This window comes from Chiloscyllium plagiosum, chromosome 1, assembly GCF_004010195.1.
Source record: "Chiloscyllium plagiosum isolate BGI_BamShark_2017 chromosome 1, ASM401019v2, whole genome shotgun sequence".
NCBI lineage: Eukaryota > Metazoa > Chordata > Chondrichthyes > Orectolobiformes > Hemiscylliidae > Chiloscyllium > Chiloscyllium plagiosum.
The window spans coordinates 42,329,006-42,349,288 of NC_057710.1; the positions used below are offsets into that span (position 1 = coordinate 42,329,006).

The 20,283-nt window shown below is 41.1% G+C and overlaps 1 protein-coding gene across 1 annotated transcript in view; it reads right to left on the reverse strand.

The window, feature by feature from the left end:
* Positions 1-20,283, reverse strand: part of ccbe1 (collagen and calcium binding EGF domains 1) — a 295,957-nt gene that overhangs the window by 25,669 nt on the left and 250,005 nt on the right. Inside the window, exons 3-5 of the mRNA XM_043676717.1 lie at positions 9,553-9,605; positions 5,808-5,942; positions 3,760-3,897 (exon numbers count right to left, since the gene is read on the reverse strand). Coding sequence (XP_043532652.1) covers positions 3,760-3,897; positions 5,808-5,942; positions 9,553-9,605 — 326 coding nt within the window. The remainder of the gene's footprint in view (positions 1-3,759; positions 3,898-5,807; positions 5,943-9,552; positions 9,606-20,283) is intronic.

The following is a 20,283-nucleotide window of genomic DNA, read 5'->3' on the forward strand; positions in this document are numbered from 1 at the left end:
TAACCATTATGCTTGTTCCATCACTACCTGCTGCAGACTCAATCCGGTAACTATGTCCTTTAGAACTTAATCAGCTCAGTCAATAATGGTGTTGTTAAACCATTCTTGGTAGTGGACATTGAGATCACCCACCCAGAGTACACTGCGTGCCATTGCTGAAGTCAGTTATTTTGCTAAGTGGTATTGAACTTGGAGGTATTCTGACTCATCAGCCAAGAGGATGGAAGGTCAGAGGCTAGGAATACTGCAGCGAATAATTCACCTCCTGACACCCCAAAACCTATCGACCATCTACAAGGCACAAGTCAGGCGTGTGTTGGAATACTCTCCACTTGCCTGGATTGGTGCACCTCCAACAACACTCAAGAAGCTTGACACCACCCAAGGCAAGCAGGCCACTTGATTAGCTCCACATCCACAAACATTCACTCCCTCCAACAGTTCAAGAGTCGCAGCAATGTGTACTATCTACAAGATGCACTGGAGAAATTTACCAAAGCTGCTCCAAACCCACGACCACTTCCATCTAGAAGGGCAGGAACAGCAGATACATGTGAGCCACCTGCAAGCTCCCCTCCAAGCCACTCAATATCCTGACATAGAAATATTCTCAATGACAACGAGGGACAGATAATAAATACCTAGCCAGAAATGCCCCCTTCCCATGGTTAGCACTGCTGCCTCACAGCGCCAGGGACCTGGGTTCAATTCCACCTGCAGGCGACTGTCTGTGCAGAGTCTGCATCTTCTCCCCATGTCTGCATGAGTTTCCTCTGGGTACTCCAACTTCCTCCTACCATCCAAAGGTATGTAGGTTCAGTGGATTGGCTGTACTAAACTTGCCCTGTAGTGTCCAGGGATGTGTAGGCTAGATGGATTAGCCATAAGAAGTGCAGAGTTATGGGGATAGGGTGGATGTGCTTCGGAAGGTCAGTGTGGATTCAATGGGCTGAATGGCTTGCTTCCACTTTGTGGGGATTCTATAATTCTATGAATGAATTGAAAAAAAAATGTTTATGTGCTTATGTTTGACCTGATGCCATGAGACTTCACGAATGCAAAGTCAATATTTATGATTCTGAAGGCAATTTGCTCCTTACTGTGTACCATTGCACTACCAACTCTGCTAGGTCTCTCCTGTTCATGAGACAAGACATACCTAGGAATGATAATAGTGTCATCAGAAACATTGTAAAAGGTGATTCTGTGAGTATGTCTACATCAGCCTGTTGCTTTTACATTTTCCAGACAGTTTTCCCAACTTTGGCACTAGCTCCCAGATATTAGTAAGAAGGACATTGCGGAGTCAACAGGGCTGTGTTTTTAGCAACAGTTGGATCATTGTTATGGAACTTAATAGCACCCACAATAAAACTAGTAAGGCCCTCTAGTCCTCACTGCTCACAACCCTGACATCTCCTTATGTTTTCTGTTGATGTCACTTAATTTCCCTGGTCCAGGGTTATGTACATCCACTCACCTACACCATGGGGTCTTGCGTCCTGTATGGATAGTTCATTGGGCCTCAATTGACTGTATAGAATCTATTAATCCTATAGTTGCAATAGAATGCATTAAAAAACTCTTAGAAAAGTAATACAGTCATAACTTTCCAAGGTGGTAACAGGAACAATAAATTTAGCCTTTATTTTCCAAAGATAGAGCATTGACTGTTATTTCTTCCCTTTTGTTTAATGATGAATTGATTTTGTGACAAAACATGTGAGGATAGAACAGGATCAAACCTGCAGACAATACCTCCCATAGATAATTCAGCTACCTGTACTCATAACTCAATTCATAAGTAAAGGAAAGTCCTGTTGGCAAGTTGCTGGTAAGTAATTGGTACTTCTGAAAATGCATTCCAGCATTGTTAGGGTTTTCATCACAAAAAGAGAAATTTCGATAGAGGAAAGGTAGAAAGGAACATTCTACTCTACTGAAATATTAAAACTGGCCTCAAATGGCCAGTTAATAGTTAATGGGCCAAAGGACAACTCCAGCCTCATTATTATGCCGATAAGCTGAATGGTCACTTACCATTCTAACTTGCTGTGAGTTCCTTGATGTGATTCTGAAAGAGAAATGTATAATTGTGTCACCCTAGTTTATAAAAAAAACTCAGGGGGACAATTTAAAATGTTTCTTAATTCAATTGCAATATTTGTATGAGTAAGTTTAATAGTTTTTGAGGTGAGGGATGCCACCTCCGGACTTTCAGGTATCCAGTATCAGCACTCATTGATTCTTTGATAGGCATCACGCAGGTCATAGATAAACTGAAAGTCTGCTCTACAAATGCCTTAGCTGAAAATGTGTTGCTGGAAAAGCACAGCAGGTCAGGCAGCTTCCAAGGAACAGGAGAATCGACGTTTCGGGCATAAGCCCTTCTTCAGGAATGAGGAAAGTGTGTCCAGCAGGCTAAGATAAAAGGTAGGGAGGAGGGACTTGGGGGAGGGGCGTTGGAATTGCGATAGGTGGAGGAAGATCAAGGTAAGGGTGATAGGCCAGAGTGGGGTGGGGGCGGAGAGGTCTGACCTCTCCGCCCCCACCCCACTCCGGCCTATCACCCTCACCTTTACCTCCCTCCACCTATCGCAATTCCAACGCCCCTCCCCCAAGTCCCTCCTCCCTACCTTTTATCTTAGCCTGCTGGACACACTTTCCTCATTCCTGAAGAAGGGCTTATGCCCGAAACGTCGATTCTCCTGTTCCTTGGATGCTGCCTGACCTGCTGCGCTTTTCCAGTAACACATTTTCAGCTCTGATCTCCAGCATCTGCAGTCCTCACTTTCTCCTCTACAAATGCCTTACCCTCGTTAAAAACATCCCTAATTTCAAAACTTCTTTGACTTCAATTCTCAATGTAATCAACTCTGTGCTGTGACACAATGCAACTAGAAATCAGAAGGATATCAAACTCATTTCACCTAGAAACCTGGAACTAACAGACAGATAAGATGTGAACCTTGAGTTTAGTTTAGATTCTATCTGGTTCTGAGCTAAAAGGAGAACGTGTACGTTGTTGTCCATTCCCCTTTATTACAGAGTTGTTGATATTATAAACAATATAAGCATAGTCATTTAAAGGTCATGCATCTTTAAAACATGAATCCTATTATTTTGCCAAATTATTTAATTCAAAGAACAGCTCATAACGTGTCTGTAAATTATTTTAGGTTTGTAAACTTTAGCTGAAAATGAAGTGAACCAAAACAAGCTACTGAACCACCTGGGATCCACATGCATTGAAAATTTACCCCCTAAGTGGATTTCAGTGTTGCCTTTGGCTAAGCTTTGTGACCTTCTTTACAGCAACAAGAAACTAACATTTAGTAACATTCACAAGGGGCTACAATGTTATAGCAGTTTTCAAACAGAATGATTTGCACTCTGATCCCAGTTTAAGTGGAGCCACATCCTTGCACTTTGTATCTTATCAATTGTTCGAGTTGCAAATAAGTCATAAAGCAGCAAATACACTGTGATTCAGAAAGAGTCATGTAATCATAGAGGAATTGTCTAAAGTTCTTTACCTCCCCTCAAGTACAGTTGTGGAGAGTTTCTGATACTAGCAGAATCCCATTCAAGGCCACAAATGAAATAAAAATTGAGAACAGGAAGTAACCTTTCAGCTTATCCTCATTGAACATTTAAGGTGGAGTTGCCCGTAAATTTGATGTTTTGCTATGAAGGTAACATAGCCCAATTGAAAACCAATGCATTTTTGTTCTTTAAATGTATCAGCTCACAACTTACCACTTTCACTTTTGCTGCATGTCTTCCCATCCTCTTTGAGATGGAAACCTTCCTTGCATGCACATTTGTAACTCCCTGGTGTGTTGAGGCAAATTTGGGAACACACAGTTCCATTGCTTTTGAAACATTCATCAATATCTGTTAAATCAACATGTAAAATATGACGTAGTCAATGAGTTTAAAAAATGAAATTAAGTTGCTTTAAATTTTTCTCCAGCTTTCTTTGTGACTTTAATGATTAAGATCATGGAAGTTGAAACATATGAACCAGAAATTTCCCAGGATTAGATTCCTTGTTTGTGGTGAGTTAGCAGTGCTGAGCCAAAATAATATGAAGGTGCTACAATTAACTTCAGAGTCAAGGAGAAAATTTGGCTTGATTCTTTTTGTTGATTATTACCCAGTTATGCATATTAAATTATCCATTTCAGCTCTCATCCATCCTCCAATCAATATGTGGGTAGGCCACAATTCTGCCCATGGTATGGATTAAGATATGGACAACTGATATTTGAATGAGCGGAAATTTATAGGCAGTAGACAGCATGGGCAGCAATGGAATAGTTACCCCTGGACATAACACATGCCTAAGAATTTGAACAGATAATAAGCAGAGCCAGAGGTGGGTAATGCTTTGGAGGTGGAAGTCCTGATTAGAACATGTAAATTAGGAGCAAGAGTAAGTCATTTGGATCCACAAATGGCTCTGGGAAGATCATGGTTGATCTCATTCTGGTCTAAACTCCACTTTCCTGTCTATCCCCATACACTCTGTCAACCAAAATCACTTTAACTCAACCTGAAAAATATTTAATGACTAGGTCTCTACTGCTTTCTGGAGAAGTGAACTCGACAGGGAAACACACTCCCTCATAGCTTTCCTTCACATTGAACATTGTATTATCAGAAACTGGAGCAGAAGTCAATGATATCCAGTCATCAATTTTGCAGGCAAAGGACCAATATATTTTCTTGGCTAGACTTCCAATCTGTCCCAATCTATCCAAACTTTTATGTAGGTAAGGTCTAGTGTCGTAAATTTGCGATTGTGAATCTCTTCATTTTACTCTAAATATAGAAGCTTTTGCAATCTGTTTTTTTTTAAACATTCTTTTACTAGTTTTCTTCTATTTTAAATTTTTTTCATTCTTGCTTTCTTGGACATTCTTTTCCAAATTCTAATTTCTCCCAATCCTCAAGCTTCTTTTTCTGAACATATCTACACTATTGTAAGTTTTTCCTTTAACGTATTATCATCTTTAACGTCTATTGTTAGCTACAGTCAGGCCACTTGTCCAATTTTTGTTTCTTACGGAACAGTATATTTATTAAGTAATATGGATTATATCTTAAAATATTTGCATTGCCTATCTACTGTCAAATCATGAATCTTGGAAAATACTTTCCTCATTTTAAGGGACTGATGATGATGACAGTGACTGTGCTACCATTTAATTTATTTTCCAAATTTATAGGGTGGCTCAGTGGTTAGCACTGCTGCCTCACAGCACAAGGGTCCCAGGTTCGATTCCAGCCTCGGGCAACTGTCTGTGTGGAGTTTGCATATTCTCCCCTGTCTGCGTGCGTTTTCTCCGGGTTCCTCCCACAGTCACAAATATGTGCAGGTCAGATGAATTGGCCATGCTAAATTGCCCATAGTGTTAGGTGCATTAGTCAGAGGGAAATGGGTCTGGGTGGGTTATTCTTTGGAGGGTTGGTGTGGGCTTGTTGGGCTGAAGGGCCTGTTTCCATGCTGTAGGGAAGCTAATCTCAATTAACTCAGCTCTTGTAACTACATATCTCACATTGAATGATTGCCCCTGGTGCATTTATCTCAGACGAAGTAATAATCAGCCAACTTATTTTGGATGCAAAATATAATTATTCAGAAATTATGAGCTTGATATAGTTTGTGAATTCCATTAACAAGATTTGCAAGTGTAAGTGAAGGCATGAATTTGCTTGGAAGGTGCTTGACGCTGTGGTGTTTGTACAGGTGGGAAGGTTGAGATTGATATGAATTCAATGGTTGAAGTGCTTATACTGACCAATACAATATGGCTTCTCTCTGTTCCTGTGTTTCACGCGATCAAAGTAATATCCCAGGTAACATGTACACAGAACTCTGCCAAAATTATCAGTACACTGTTGTTCACATGGAGCTCCTGAGCAGACGTCATAATCTGAAACAGAAACAAAAAGATAGGTATCACTGGATTAAAATATCATAGTAAATGCAAAGCTTCAAGATTCATACTGGAAAATAAACCATTTGTTAATATGTTGTGGTTCTGTTCGCCGAGCTGGAAATTTTTGTTGCAAACGTTTCGTCCCCTGTCTAGGTGACATCCTCAGTGCTTGGGAGCCTCCTGTGAAGCGCTTTTGTGGTGTTTCCTCCGGCATTTATAGTGGCCTGTCCCTGCCGCTTCCGGTTGTCAGTTTCAGCTGTCCGCTGTAGTGGCCGGTATATTGAGTCTAGGTCGATGTGTTTGTTGATGGAGTTTGTGGATGAGTGCCATGCTTCTAGGAATTATATCCCATTTGTTAATATCCCAGGTTGCTTAGATTTGGTACACCTACCATGTAAAATAAATGGCAATTACTTCTTTTTATAAAAGGATGGAAAGTAACAAATCCAAATTTGACTGTGGTGAATTTGGAGGAGCAGCAAGTAGTGAAGAGAAATGTTACTGTTCTTAGACGATTCTGAAATTGGCGGGTATGACCAACTGAAACAAAGCACAGGTCAATAGAGATGAAGGTTGAACAGTTTATGTCAAAGCAGAAAACAAAATAGGCAGTGAAGGAATTACAGTTCAATATCGTTCTGTAGGAATCATTTGGACTGTCTGGGTGAATTTTCACATTTACTCTTGGACCCAAACTGGGCATGAGTGAACCAACTACCAATCGTAGAATCCAGCTCAAATTTCATCTTATTTATATCCAGCTGCAGTTGTGTCACATGTTGCAGGTTGTTCTAAAAATAAATTGTAATTTTGTGATTCTAGAAGGAGCTCCTTTTACTCACACAGAAGTCTTCTCATGCACAAATGGTCCCTCCAAATACATTTTATGGGGTTTGTCTACACCACTTTAGATCTCCTTTGTGACTTACATTCTGCTAAAAATGTGTCAGTTTAAGCCAACACCCCATGGTTGCCTTGCCTTTTTTTTGCATGTTCCATCCAGTTTAGTTATGTAGTGATGGCACTGATAGTCTCGTTCCCTCCCTCGAACACTGTTTATAGGTCTCCATTATTATCAAAGAGGCTGTCCCTCTGTAGTGATTGGAATGAGGGCCAAGTGGATCTCATTGACTATGAGATCCTTAATTGGGGTCGTTAACCCTGGGATAATCAGGGAGCCCCAGCTGACAGACATAAACAGGAGAAGCAGCAACCATTCGAAGGCTCTCAGCATCAAGCAGAACCTAGTTTAAATATTCCCATATGTTTCCTTTTAATCCTATCACATTCCAACTGTTATACAATTCTTTTTTTTTTGTTTTGCAAATCATAAAGTCACATATATGTGGAGATTTTTGCAATATAAATTGTACATGTGAAAAAGTAAGAACTTCCTTTTTTGCAAAATACGGTGTTACTAATTGACCATTTTCATGATTGTTTCTAAGGCTATACCTTGCACATAACTTCAAGGATTGAGATCTTTCTAACTAAAAATAGTCTGAATTCTGATTTATAAATATTTTCATTGATTTTGGCTGTATCAGTGATAATGAAATATTTGATTCCTTGAAGTCTCGAAGTTCTATGTTTTGCAGAAAGTAATGTTGCTGTGAACAGGAAAGATTAAAGTGAACTCTTAGAGAAAAAAAACCAGGAGATTCAGAGAGCTGGTTGGTTAGATCTCTGAGCTGTGCACACGTGAGTAAACGGCAATGGGATATTAGCCTCTGTGCACTTATTTTGCCCTCATAATGACTTTCGACACTCTCTCGCAAGGACATAAAGTAAGTGCCACAAGTCCTTGATTCTCATACACAAAGTTTGTCCACAGTTAAAATTGTTTTAAGAACATCAAAACATTGAAAACAAATTAAAGAGACTTATCACATTACTTTTTCTCAGAAGTTCATTGGCCAGCATCAATGTCATGGTGACTCAACGATCATTGGTATAACTGTTCCATAAAATTGGAAGTGGTTTGTTGCAAAGGCTTAGACATGAAAGTACAGCAAATTTTGATTTAGGACTGGAGCAACAGGCAAATTACTAAATATTTAGACCACTCGCTGATATTAAAGAACTCTCCCATTCTGTGAGACAGATCGGACCTTTGATGGCAGGCTCGTAATTTAAGAAAAGTTACAATTTATCAGAGAACTCTTTCCAATTCTCCTTCCTCCTACCTGTTGGGTTACAGCACCTGTATGTCACAAGGTATTTGTCCTTAATATTATAAATATCTTACACATTATGAATCAATGTAAAGAGGTTTTTGATTTGATGCTCACCTAAGTTATGAATCCAGTGTGGACAGGCTCAAATTTGGACAGGGTATTGAAAATTATCACCACAAGGAATACAAATCTTACATTGGCTTTGCTCTAGCTGCAGTATAGCTCTCATTTAGAAAGAACTTCAATTAACTGTATGAACAAAAACTTCTTCAGGAATGTGGCTCTGTTCCTACCAGTGATTATTAATAATTGTAACATAAGAATGGTCTGTTCATTAAAAAAAATGAATATTCCATCTATTTGCTTGAAGTTGCTAGTCTTATTTTATATTGTTATCACATCTCTTAGCCCATAAATGTTAGTTCAATTCTTGACATTGAACATAAAACATAGTATGGTCCCTTCGACCATCGATGTTGCGCCGACCTGTGGAACCAATCTAAAGCCTATCTATCCTACACTATTCTATCTCAATCCATATGTTTATCCCTTAAAGTTACATTTAAATGCCCTTAAAGTTGGTGAGTCTATTGCTGTTGCAGGCAGTACGTTCCAAGCTTGTACTACTTTCTGAGTAAAGAAACTACCTCTGAAATCTGTCCTATCTCTAGCACCTCTCAATTTATACCTATGTCTCCTCATGCTAATCATCACCATCCAAAGAACAAGGCTCTCACTGTCCACCCTATCTAACCCTCTGATTATATGTCTCAATTAAGTCCCCTCTCAACCTTCTTCTCTCCAATGAAAACAGCCTGAGATCCTTCAGCCTTTCCTTATAAGACATTCCCTCCATAGCAGGCAACATGCTAGTAAATTTCCTCTGAACTCTTTCCAAAGCTTCTACATCCTTCCTATAATGTGGTGACCAGAACTGTATGCAATACTCCAAGTGGGGCTGCACCAGAATTTTGTGCAGCTGTAGCATGACCTCATGGCTCTGAACTCAATTCTCTACCAAGAAAATCTAACACACTGTATACCTTCTTAACAACCCTATCAACTTGAGTGGTAACTTTCAGAGATCTATGTACATGGACACTGAGGTCTCTCTGCTCTTCTACACTACCAAGAATGTTACCATTTGCCCAGTAGTCTTTATTCCTGTTATCCTTCCAAAGTGAATCACCTCACACTTTTCTGCATTAACCTCCATTTGCCAGCTCTCAGCCCAGTGCTGCAGTTTATCTATGCCATCCTGTAATGTTCAGCACTATCCACAACTCCACCGATCTCCACTGACTCCATCTCATTTAGATTCCACAGGTTTAGACCATGGTACTAATTCTAAATGTGTGTTATGAACACACTGACATTTCTTCAATGGAAGCCAATGAATTTGTCCCAAGTCTCTGGGTGTCACTTACCTTCTGGGATACATTGGCCAAGAACAAATTTATAACCTGGACAGCATTTTTTCCTGAAAAAGAAAATGGATATTTATTGTTTAGGACAGGATCACACAGTTGAGTCTATATGAAAGCAATCATATAATATACCATGATTTAGATTGTTAGTTGCTCCAATCATTTTAAAATAAACACTGAAAATGAAGTGCTAGATTTTTTGGAGGAGTCACAATCTCATGTGGGTTACCATTCCAGATCTTGGTTCTTTTTTTAAAAAAATGAAGCTGACACCCAACGGCAAAGGGAGTTGGGGGGCAGGTGGGTGGAAAACAAGCTATCCTGTAAAGTAATGCAGTGCTTAGGGTAGGCCAGGGTGAGTGGGAGAAATTTGGTCAGGTCGAATGGGGGAGGTATTGGTTGTGGGAGTTTTGGGTTCAGTGGAGACATTGTGAGGAGGGTTTGGGTTGACCCCAGCGGTGGGGTGAATTGGAGTGAGGTGTCAGGTCGGGTTCAGCAGAAAGGGAGGCAAATGTCGGGTCGGGTTCAACAGCAAGGGAGGCAGGTTGGGTCAAGTCTAGACCAGTGGCTGGGAGTGGGGTAGTGGGTGGGGTTTTGGTCAGCTCCCCTGGGAATTAGATCAGGTCTAGCTAGTGGGTGGGTCAGGGAGTGGGGGCAGGGAGGAGTCATAGATTAGATTACTTACAGTGTGGAAACAGGCCCTTCAGCCCAACAAGTCCACACCAACCCTCTGAAGAGCAACCCACACATACCAATTCCCCTACATTTACCCCTTCACCTAACACTATGGGCAATTTTGCATGGCCAATTCACCTAACCTGCACATCTTTGGACTATGGGAGGAAACCGCAGACACAGGGAGAATGTGCAAACTCCACACAGACAGTTGCCCGAGGCGGCAGTGCTAACCACTGAGTCACCATGCCGCCCTGATGTGTACAGCACTGAAACAGACCCTTCAGTACAACTCAATCATCCTAAAGAAATCTAGTCCTATTTGCCAGCATTTGGCCTATAGCCCTCTAAACTCTTCATATTCATGTACCATCCAGATGCCTTTTAAATTGTGTAATTGTACCAGCCTCCACCACTTCCTCTGCCAGCTCATTCCTGACATGCACCACCCTCTGGGTGAAAAGGTTGCCCCTTAGGTTCCTTTTAAATCTCTCCCTCCTCACTTTAAGCCTATGTCCTCTAGTTTTAGAATCCCCCACCCTCTGGAAAAAACCTTGTCAATTCACCCTATCCATGACCCTCACAATTTTATAAACCTCTATAAGGTCACCCCTCAGCCTCCAACGCTCCAAGGAAAACAGCCCCAACTTATTCAGCCTCTCTCTGTAGCTCAGATCCTCCAACCCTGGAAACATCCTTGTAATTTTTTTTAAACCCTTTTAAGTTTCACAACATCTTTCCTATAGTAGGGAGACCAGAATGCCATGCAATATTCCAAATGTGGCCTAACCAATGTCCTGTACAGCTGCAAAATGACATCCCAACTCCCCTTTCCAAAATGCAGCACCTGATATTTTTCTAAGTTAAACACCACCTGCAACTCCTCAGCCCATTGGCCCATCTGATCAAGATCCCGTTGTATTCTGAGGTAACCTTCTTTGCTGTCTTCTATACCTCCAGTTTTGGGGTCATCTGCAAACTTACTAACCATATTTCCTATATTCACATTCAAATCATTTATATAAATGATGAAAAACAGTGGACCCAGCACTGAGTGTTTTGGGTTAAGTCCTACCTGCTCAGAGGTGTGTCACCGCATGTCTGAACAGGTTGATTAGAAGTTTGTATAAGGATGTGAGAGTTGAGATGATAGAGCATTGGAGAGGAAGGGTAACACTGTGGCCGGGTGTCGGGGGGAGGTGGTTGGGTCAACAGTAATCAGCATCACCCTGGCTTTGTTTGGAATACAGTCAACTACTACATCTGACATGAAGAGGGCTATGCCTGGGGCTCAGTGGGTAAAGTGGGGAAATAAACACCTAAAGAAACAGTGATTTGCAGAAGGTTACAGTAAATGGGGTCAAGAGGAAGGAAACAATTAACAATCACCTTTCCATCGCTTGCATACGACCATAAAACATAGGAGCAGAAATTAGGCCTTTGAGTTTTCTCTGCCATTCAATCATGGCTGATAGGTTGTTCAAGTCCATTCTCCCACTTTCTCTCCATAACCCTTAATCACCTTGATAATCAAGAACCTATCTATCTCAATGACCTGGTCTTCTGTGACAATGGATTACACAGGAGCTGGTCACTTCACACCTTGGACCATAAAACCATTATCTGATACAAAACATTGATTTTCTTGGATACTGTAAGGTGTGAGGGTGAAGGGAGAGGTACTAACTATTTCTGCCACATACACAAACTGCCATGGCATATGCATCAAAACAATAGATATTTGAATTTTAGGGTAATGACATTGTACAAGCATCCCCTTGACCTCCCTCAGGTGTTTGCAGGTTCCAATGTTTGGAGGAGACTGGTTAACTGATATTTGTGAGCTAACTGATCATATTATTGAGAGGTGTGATGTTGTTCACAAAAGCTCATTGGAACAGTCACCAATGGATCCAGGCACAGAGGCTATGGTTACCCTGTGGCCAATGCACACAGTTGCTACATGAATGGATGAGGAACACACATGTCCACAAGCCCAGTGCCAGCATCAACTGCCAGCCAATGTGGAGCCGATCAATATTGCAGAACTTTCATTCTGAGGTACCTCATGTTGCTGATAAGATGCTGGGAAGCCACAGCTGCCCATTTTCCATGTGATTCTGTGCAGTGGCAGTGGTGCCATACTCTATCCAGAGATTGATGGTAAAACACCATACCATTCAGAGTTTCTGCATCCGACACTTCCTTCACTGAGACAAACTAGTAACATAGAATATTGCCGACATTGGGTTTCCACGCACGTCATTGCCTGGGGCTTTGTACCAGTTCTGTCCAGGTACAGGACGTTGCTGCATCCTCAGCATCTTTGCTTCAAACATCTAGAGGATGCACTGAGGCCATGGGATGGATGATGGGGATCTGTAGGGTTGTGATGATGATGATGGCATTCTTCAGAAGGAACAGCATCTCGAAAATTGTACAACACAGCAGCCCAGCCGCAGCCACTGCAATGCAGGATGGACTGTTTTGTGAAGCTCGTTCCATGGGACTGAATTGTGGTAAGACATGTTTTACTGACTTCAAACATTTCAATCCTGTTGAGGCCACCACTCCCTCTGCTACAATCCCAACTGCGAGTGAATCTTAATGGTTTGATCTTTCAATGCAATTCATGTTGTTTAATAAAAATTAAGGTTACAAACAGATGGAAGCCTGCGTAATGCTTGCTGCTCCCTCATTCAATCTTGCCAAAGTTTAACGCTGTACGGAAGCTAGGGAAAGGCCAGCTATTATTCAGACAGCACTAGAGTATTGTGTGGCTCATTCATCTTTGAAGTTACAGCTGCAGTGACAGTGATGATGAAAGGTGAACTTAGATGTATAAATGTGATAACATATCTAAAATAAAGTGTTAAACTTGCCATCTATATGCCCACAGAGGTCTTTGTTCTTTTATTTCGACTATGCCTGGTTGTAGTCCTGGGCTCTGCAGCTGGGGGTGGAGGGAACCTTTGTTCTGTCGACCTCAGGGGCATTTGTGGCTAGAGGGTCCAGGCATGGTGAGTGTGTGCTTGTCAGATATAGATTCAGCCTCCTCAGCTTGAGCTCCTGCAGGGTGGATGTGGATGCCTAGCAAGCGTGTCCTGAAAGACAATTTCTCAGTTGCCTCTATTTGATTCCTCTTCCATCTGGGTGCCTGCTGGTACCACCCTGTCACCTTGTAAGCAAGGCACCCCTGAAGTGAGGTCAAAACCCCTCATCCCCCAGTCATCTTACTTTTAGTGCTGAACACTAATGGCTAGAGCAATAGTGTCCAGGTCTGTCTATATATCTACCAGATACTCAGTGTTCTGGACCTGGGTCTCCATGTAGCTGCTAATCTGTCTATGGAGGGAGCCAGATGCTCCTATGTCAGAGGCAGCAGAGTCCCAGCAGCGTCAGTGGAGTCCTTCAATCTTTAAGACAGTTTGTCGATTGACTCTGACAAGCCCGCCTGCTTCTCCAGTGTCCATCCATGCATTTAGATGAAATCATGAGTGGCTGGCACCATGGGGTAACCTCCAGCTTGGGGCTGACCAGGTGCCTGGTCTCCAGCAGTCCTCTGAGTACCAGTAACCTTGGTCCATTTACAAGTGAGTACAATAGAGGCGTAGTGCAGAGCTAAAGAGACAGGTTGTACTGAATGATGGGAGGGTAGCTCTCCACGAAACTCACCAAAATTGATATCTTGTCAATTCTTGGAAAAATTCAGCCCTATGGAATATTCAAAAGAGTTTTCCCAGCTATAAAGCTCTTTGGCAGTCATGGAAAGTGCAATATAAATGAAAACTTTGTTTTCTTCAAATAATTAATCTTTTTGTACAGATAGACTTCACCTATCATTTTTAAAACCCATTGATACATTTTATTAATTTTTCAAACTTCCCTCACTTCAGGAAAGATTCATTAGCCTAGAAAGTGGCAAATATAATGCCTCTATTCAAAATGGAAGGAAGGCAGAAAACAGGAAACTGTAGTCCGTTTAGTTTCGCATCTGTCATTAGAAAGCATTGAATCAATCACAAAGGAGATTATAGAACACAGAACAGTACAGCACAGGAATAGGCCCTTCTATATTATCCATGATGCCATTCTAACCTAATCCCATCCGCTTGTACATGTTTTACATCCCCTACTTCCTGCCTGTTCATGTGTCACCCTAAATAACTCTTCAACATTGCTATCATATCTGCTCCTATCACCTCCCCTGCAATTGTGTTCCAGGCACCTACCTCTGTGTAAAACATTGTGTTCTGAAACATTAACTCTGATCTCTCTCCAAAGATGCCGTCAGACCTGCTGAGCTTTTCCAACAATCTCTGTTTTTCAGTCAGAAAAACTTAATCTGCAAGGCTGTTCGAATGATATCCTTCCTAACACGATAAATTGCACAAAAAAGTAAAAATTTTATGCTTCAGCTATTGATGAGGACATTGATGAGAATATGACATGATGAGAGGAATATGAGGTGATGAGAGGACATGAGAATACTGTGCACAATATTAGTCTCCTTATTCAAAGAGGGATATATATGCGTTGGAGATGGTTCAGAGGAAGGTTATTAAATTCATCCCTGGAAAGAGCAGGCTATCTTATGATGGTAGGTTGAACAGGTTGGGCTGGGTTGAGAAGAGTGATGTGGAATGAATGTTGCCAGTACTAGGTGGGACTGTTTCTAAATTAAGGGTCACCTTTTTAGAAGAGATAGGGAGAATTATTTTCTCTGAAGATCGAGAGACATTGGAACTCTCCCCTCAGAAGGTGGTGAGGGTAGGGTCAATGATATTAATTTATTTTGGTTCTTTTGCCAATCAGCTTAAATCTAGACACTCTGGCTAATGTCAGCCAGTGGAAACATTTCCCCTTTCTTTACTCTACCAGAACGTGCCATGATTATAAACACTTTGAGCATATCACCCCTTAGCCTTCTTTGCTCTAAGATTTTACAGACTTTCTACGCAACTATAATCCATCATTACTGGACCATTATAATAATCTCTTCTGTCGTCCTTCCAAAGGCATCACATCTGCCCTAAGGTGTGTTAGCCAGAATTGGATACAATATTACAGTTAGGAAGTCAGACTGAAAATTCAAAACAGGCAAAAAAAAAGACTGCCACAGAGAAATATTGTGAGAAACAGATTGGCTTGTTGGTCTGAATAATGCTTTCCTGCTTCTTAAAATTCAGTTCACTGAAGTGCAAGTCAATTAGCTCTTTTCATTTGGAATGTATGAAATCCTTGTATTTAGTCCTTAGAGTTTCTGTCTACTGATAATGGTTAACCAGCTGCTGAAAATGACAACCAACACTTTCAAGTCAACATTATCCTGAGCAAAAGATTCAGTTGAGCTCTGCAGCAATTACAGTTCAAATGTACAGTGCAAGGATAATTGATTTTCTCTAATATTTCAAAGATGCCTTTGTAATTTTTAAGTCCAGTAGTTTTCACAAGGGAATTATAAAAATTTGTATTGTATTCACTTGTTTAATTTATGTAAAAATAAACGCTAACTATGAGAAAACTTATTTAATACTCGTAATGGAACATAATCCTCAGGCTTTTTATTCAAAATTCATACAAAGAGTTTCTAGCACGTAACCATCAGAAACAGTATCATCTTTCTTTTAAGAATGAATGAGGTTGCAAGAAAGTGAAGAACTGAATATCTAAGGTAAATGAAATGAAATTGCATTCATTAGTTGGCTAAGGAAGGATTTAAAAATGAAATACCTACATATATGAAAAAAATGACAGGATTGTTAAAATTTTTTAGTCAGTACCACAAGACATGCTTTGGTCAGGTTTCTGCTAGTTCTATGAAAAAAAGGGGATCTTTATCATTCCAGGGAATGTAATTAATTATTTCAGAATTTAAAATTAGAAATATATGGAGAGTAACATTCTTGAAGTGCACAATCTCATCTACAACTCAACTAAATATGAGAAGCATCCAACTTCGTTCTCAGGCCTCTATTTAACTACTTGGACAGTATAAAAGGTATTAGAAGATCCATTATAAATCACTGGTGAGACCTCGGCTGGTGTAATGTATCAAGATCTGGCCAGCACAGTTTCAGAAGGATGTCAAAACCTTTACATTGACAGAGGAGATTTATAAGACAAAGCCCACAGATGAGGGACTATAGCAATCCAAGTTAATTATTTAGAACAGAAAGATTAAGGTCAGCTATTATAGAGCTGCTCATAGATACAAGGAGTTTGATAAAATAAATAATGAAAAACTAAGTTTTCCAGCCCCCTTCACTTCCAGAGAACAGTCATACAGAACTCATGCATTTCTTATTTTACTCCTTCTTGCGTCCTCACCCACAGCTTTTTCTCTGATGCGTAAAAATGCCATCAGTGCTGCTTCAATAATAGACAAATAGACAATAGGTACAGGAGTAGGCCATTCGGCCCTTCAAGCCAGCACCACCATCCAGATAATCATGGCTGATCATCCACAATCACTATCTTGTTCCTGCCGTATCCCCATAACCTATGATTCCATTATCTTTAAGAGCTCTATCCATCTCTTTCTTGAAAGTATCCAGAGACTTGGCCTCCACTACCTTGTGGGGCAGAGCCTTTCATATATCCACTCTGGGTTTCTTCTCCTTCTAAATGGCCTACCCCTTATTTTTAAACTGTATCCTTTGGTTCTGGACTCACCCATCAGCGGAAATATGCTTCCTGCCTCCACAGTGTCCAATCCTTTAATAATTTTATACGTCTCAATCAGATCCCCTCTCATCCTTCTAAACTCAAGTGTATACAAGCCCAGTCGCTCTAATCTTTCAACGTATGATAGTCCCACCATTCTGGGAATTGACCTCCTGAGCTCCCTCAATAACCAGATTGTCCTTCCTCAAATTTGGAGACCAAAACTGCATACAATACTCCAGGTGCGGTCTCACCAGGGCCCTGTACAGCCCCCAATGAATCCTTCCATATCCATCGCAAATTCACCCCCTCAATAACCAGATTGTCCTTCCTCAAATTTGGAGACCAAAACTGCATACAATACTCCAGGTGCGGTCTCACCAGGGCCCTGTACAGCAGCAGAAGGACCTCTTTGCTCCTATACTCAATTCCCCTCGTTATGAAGGCCAGCATGCCATTAACTTTCCTCACTGCCTGCTGTACCTGCATGCTTTTTTTTGTTGAGTGATGTACAAGAACACCTAGATCTTGTTGTAGTTCCCCTTTACCTAACTTGACTCCATTTAGATAGTAATCTGCCTTCCTGTTCTTGCCACCAAAGTGGATAATCACATATTTATCCACATTAAACTACATGTGCCATGCATCCGTCCACTCACCCAGCCTATCCAAGTCACCCTGTATTCTCATAACATCCTCCTCACATTTCACCCTGCCACACAGCTTTGCGTCATCAGCAAATTTGCTAATATTACTTTAATACCTTCATCTATACCATTAATGTATATTGTAAACAGCTGCGGTTCCAGCACCAAACCTTGTGGCACCCCACCGGTCACTGCCTGCCATTCCAAAAGGGACCTGTTTATCACTACTCTTTGCTTCCTGCTCTCATCTGGAATTGGAAAAATTCATCAGCTTTGCTCCCAAATTCCAATTATCTCTCACCTGCACCTGGTCTATCGTTTACTCTTCACTTCTTTTTCATTTCACCCGATGAAGGAGCAGCCCTTTGAGAGCATGTTATCTCAAGTAAACCTATTGGACTATAAACTGGTGTCATGTGACTTTTGACTTTGTCCACTCTCGTTGAACACCAGCACCTCCACATCATAGCTTCTCTTCTTTGACTTTGTTGTTTCTGTTTCTGGGGATATCATATCCACCAATATCCATTACAAACCCACAGAATCCCACAGTTGCTCAAATATGCTTCCTCACAACTTGATTCTTGCAATTATTTCATTCTCCTACTTCACCATCACTACCTCACCTATTCCAATGCTGTCACCTTCCACAGGGTGCTTCCAATATGTTCTTCTACTCTTCAACTGAGAATTCCCCCTCACTAACTTTGTTTCCACATCCACACGTTTTCCAACTCACCCCTTCATTTCCCACCATTCACAATCTCTTTGACTTTTGCTCTGACCATCTTCACCATCTGTCCCATACACATTTCCTCCCCCTTTGTCAACAGAGTAAAAAACATAATTTTCCAGCCCTTCACTTCCAGAGAACAGTCATACAGAACTCGAAATGCTAACTCTGCTTCTTTCTTCACAGATGCTGCCAGACCTACTGACTTCCTTCACAATTTCATGTTCTTACTACAGGATGTTGGTCTACTGAAAGCTGGGACCTCGATGAGGAGAGTTATCTAAGCTCCTGAAGAAAGGCAAACATTTCAAAAGCAAACTGGGTTAAGTGCCGCAGGCAAGGAATATGGATAAGGTATCAGGAAGGGTAAGCAATTCCATGTTTTTTGACACAATGGTGAACCCCTCTGTTAATTAAATCAAACACCCAGAAAACCTCACCTCACCTTGTATGTGTTAAAATATGAGTGACAGAGAACTCCCAAATTCCACTATTTAAAGAAAATAACATCAATTTATTTTTGAACACTAAAAGTGAACATTAAACAACTATTCACAACTCTAAGCACCCCCCCTTTCTCTTAACTGCTAATTCCCTGCTTCCAACTCTATTACAATACACTGTTCCAATAAGACACTTCTTAAAATTACATCAACCTAATTTCAAAACCACACAGCCGATGTCATCTTCTGTGACCTCACTCTTCTGGCTACTAAATTCCCTGGGTCATCTTCTTGCTTTTTACAGCGAGAATGTTTCATTTGAAAAGGTACCTTTGATAGAGAATGTTTCCTAATTTCTTGGATCTATCTTGATGGTAGTTGCTCTCTTTCTAATTTTCAAAATATCTGCATTTTTATATCTCCAACATTGAATCGTCTCATTGGTTCGGTGTTGGCAAAATAATAAATTCAAACTTGATTGAGTTTTAGTATCCTGGGGCAGAATTTAAACTGATTGGTTAAATTCAAATTGTTGTCAAAACAGCAACCAAAACTCAGGTATCCATTTCACAGCCAACTGTTACATATTTTCAATTTTCCAGTACCGTCTGGGCCTGCCATCTAGTCATGCACACAGGTGCTTGTAAGCTCTCAGTTCAGGGCAGCATTCACTCTCTCTTAAAGGTACAGTATACACCCTCAATTTCATAACACACAAAGACATCAAATTTCTGACTGAATGAGGTAATAGGGCATCATACTGATGCCTGTTGTTAAATGGATGCATGGTGGTTCCATGCTAGTTTAGTGATTATACCACATCTGGCTTCTCTATGTTATTGAACTGAACTCTCTCTCTGCACTGCTTCACTCATCACTAATGGTTAACATTAAAGGTGGTTATGAAGGGCAAATACCACTGATGCTGCCTGAGGTTACTTCTATCTAACTTTGTGAGGTATCAGCACTTAACTCATATGACACCTTTGACTTGTTCATGTAACTGCAGTTATTATCTCATTAGTAACATATTCGTACAGTACAAAAAGCTTTCTGACTTATTGAGTGTGCACAATCAAAAGAAATCCATCAGCTATCTACACGAATCCCATATTACAGCACTTGGCCCGTAGCCTTGAATGTTATGGCATTTCATATGCTTATGTACATATGTTTTAGAGGATGAGAGGTTTCCCACCTCTACCTGGACTCCTCCAGTGGAAAAGGTGAGGACTGCAGATGCTGGAGACCAGAGTTGAAAAATGTGGTGCTGGAAAAACACAGTAGGCCAGGCAGCATCCGAGGAGCAGGAGAATCGACGTTTCGGGCATCGGCCTCATTCCTGAAGAAGGGCTTGTGTGCCAAGCGAGCTGAGATAAACGGTAAGGGTGAGGGAATTTGGTGGAGGGGCGCTGGGAATATGATAGGTGGAAGGAAGTGAGGGTGATAGGCCAGAGAAGGGGTGGGGGCAGAGAGGTCAGGAAGAAGATTGCAGGTCAAAAGGGCGGTGCTGAATGTGAGGGTTGGGACTGAGATAAGGTGGGGGGAGGGGAAATGAGGTAGCTGG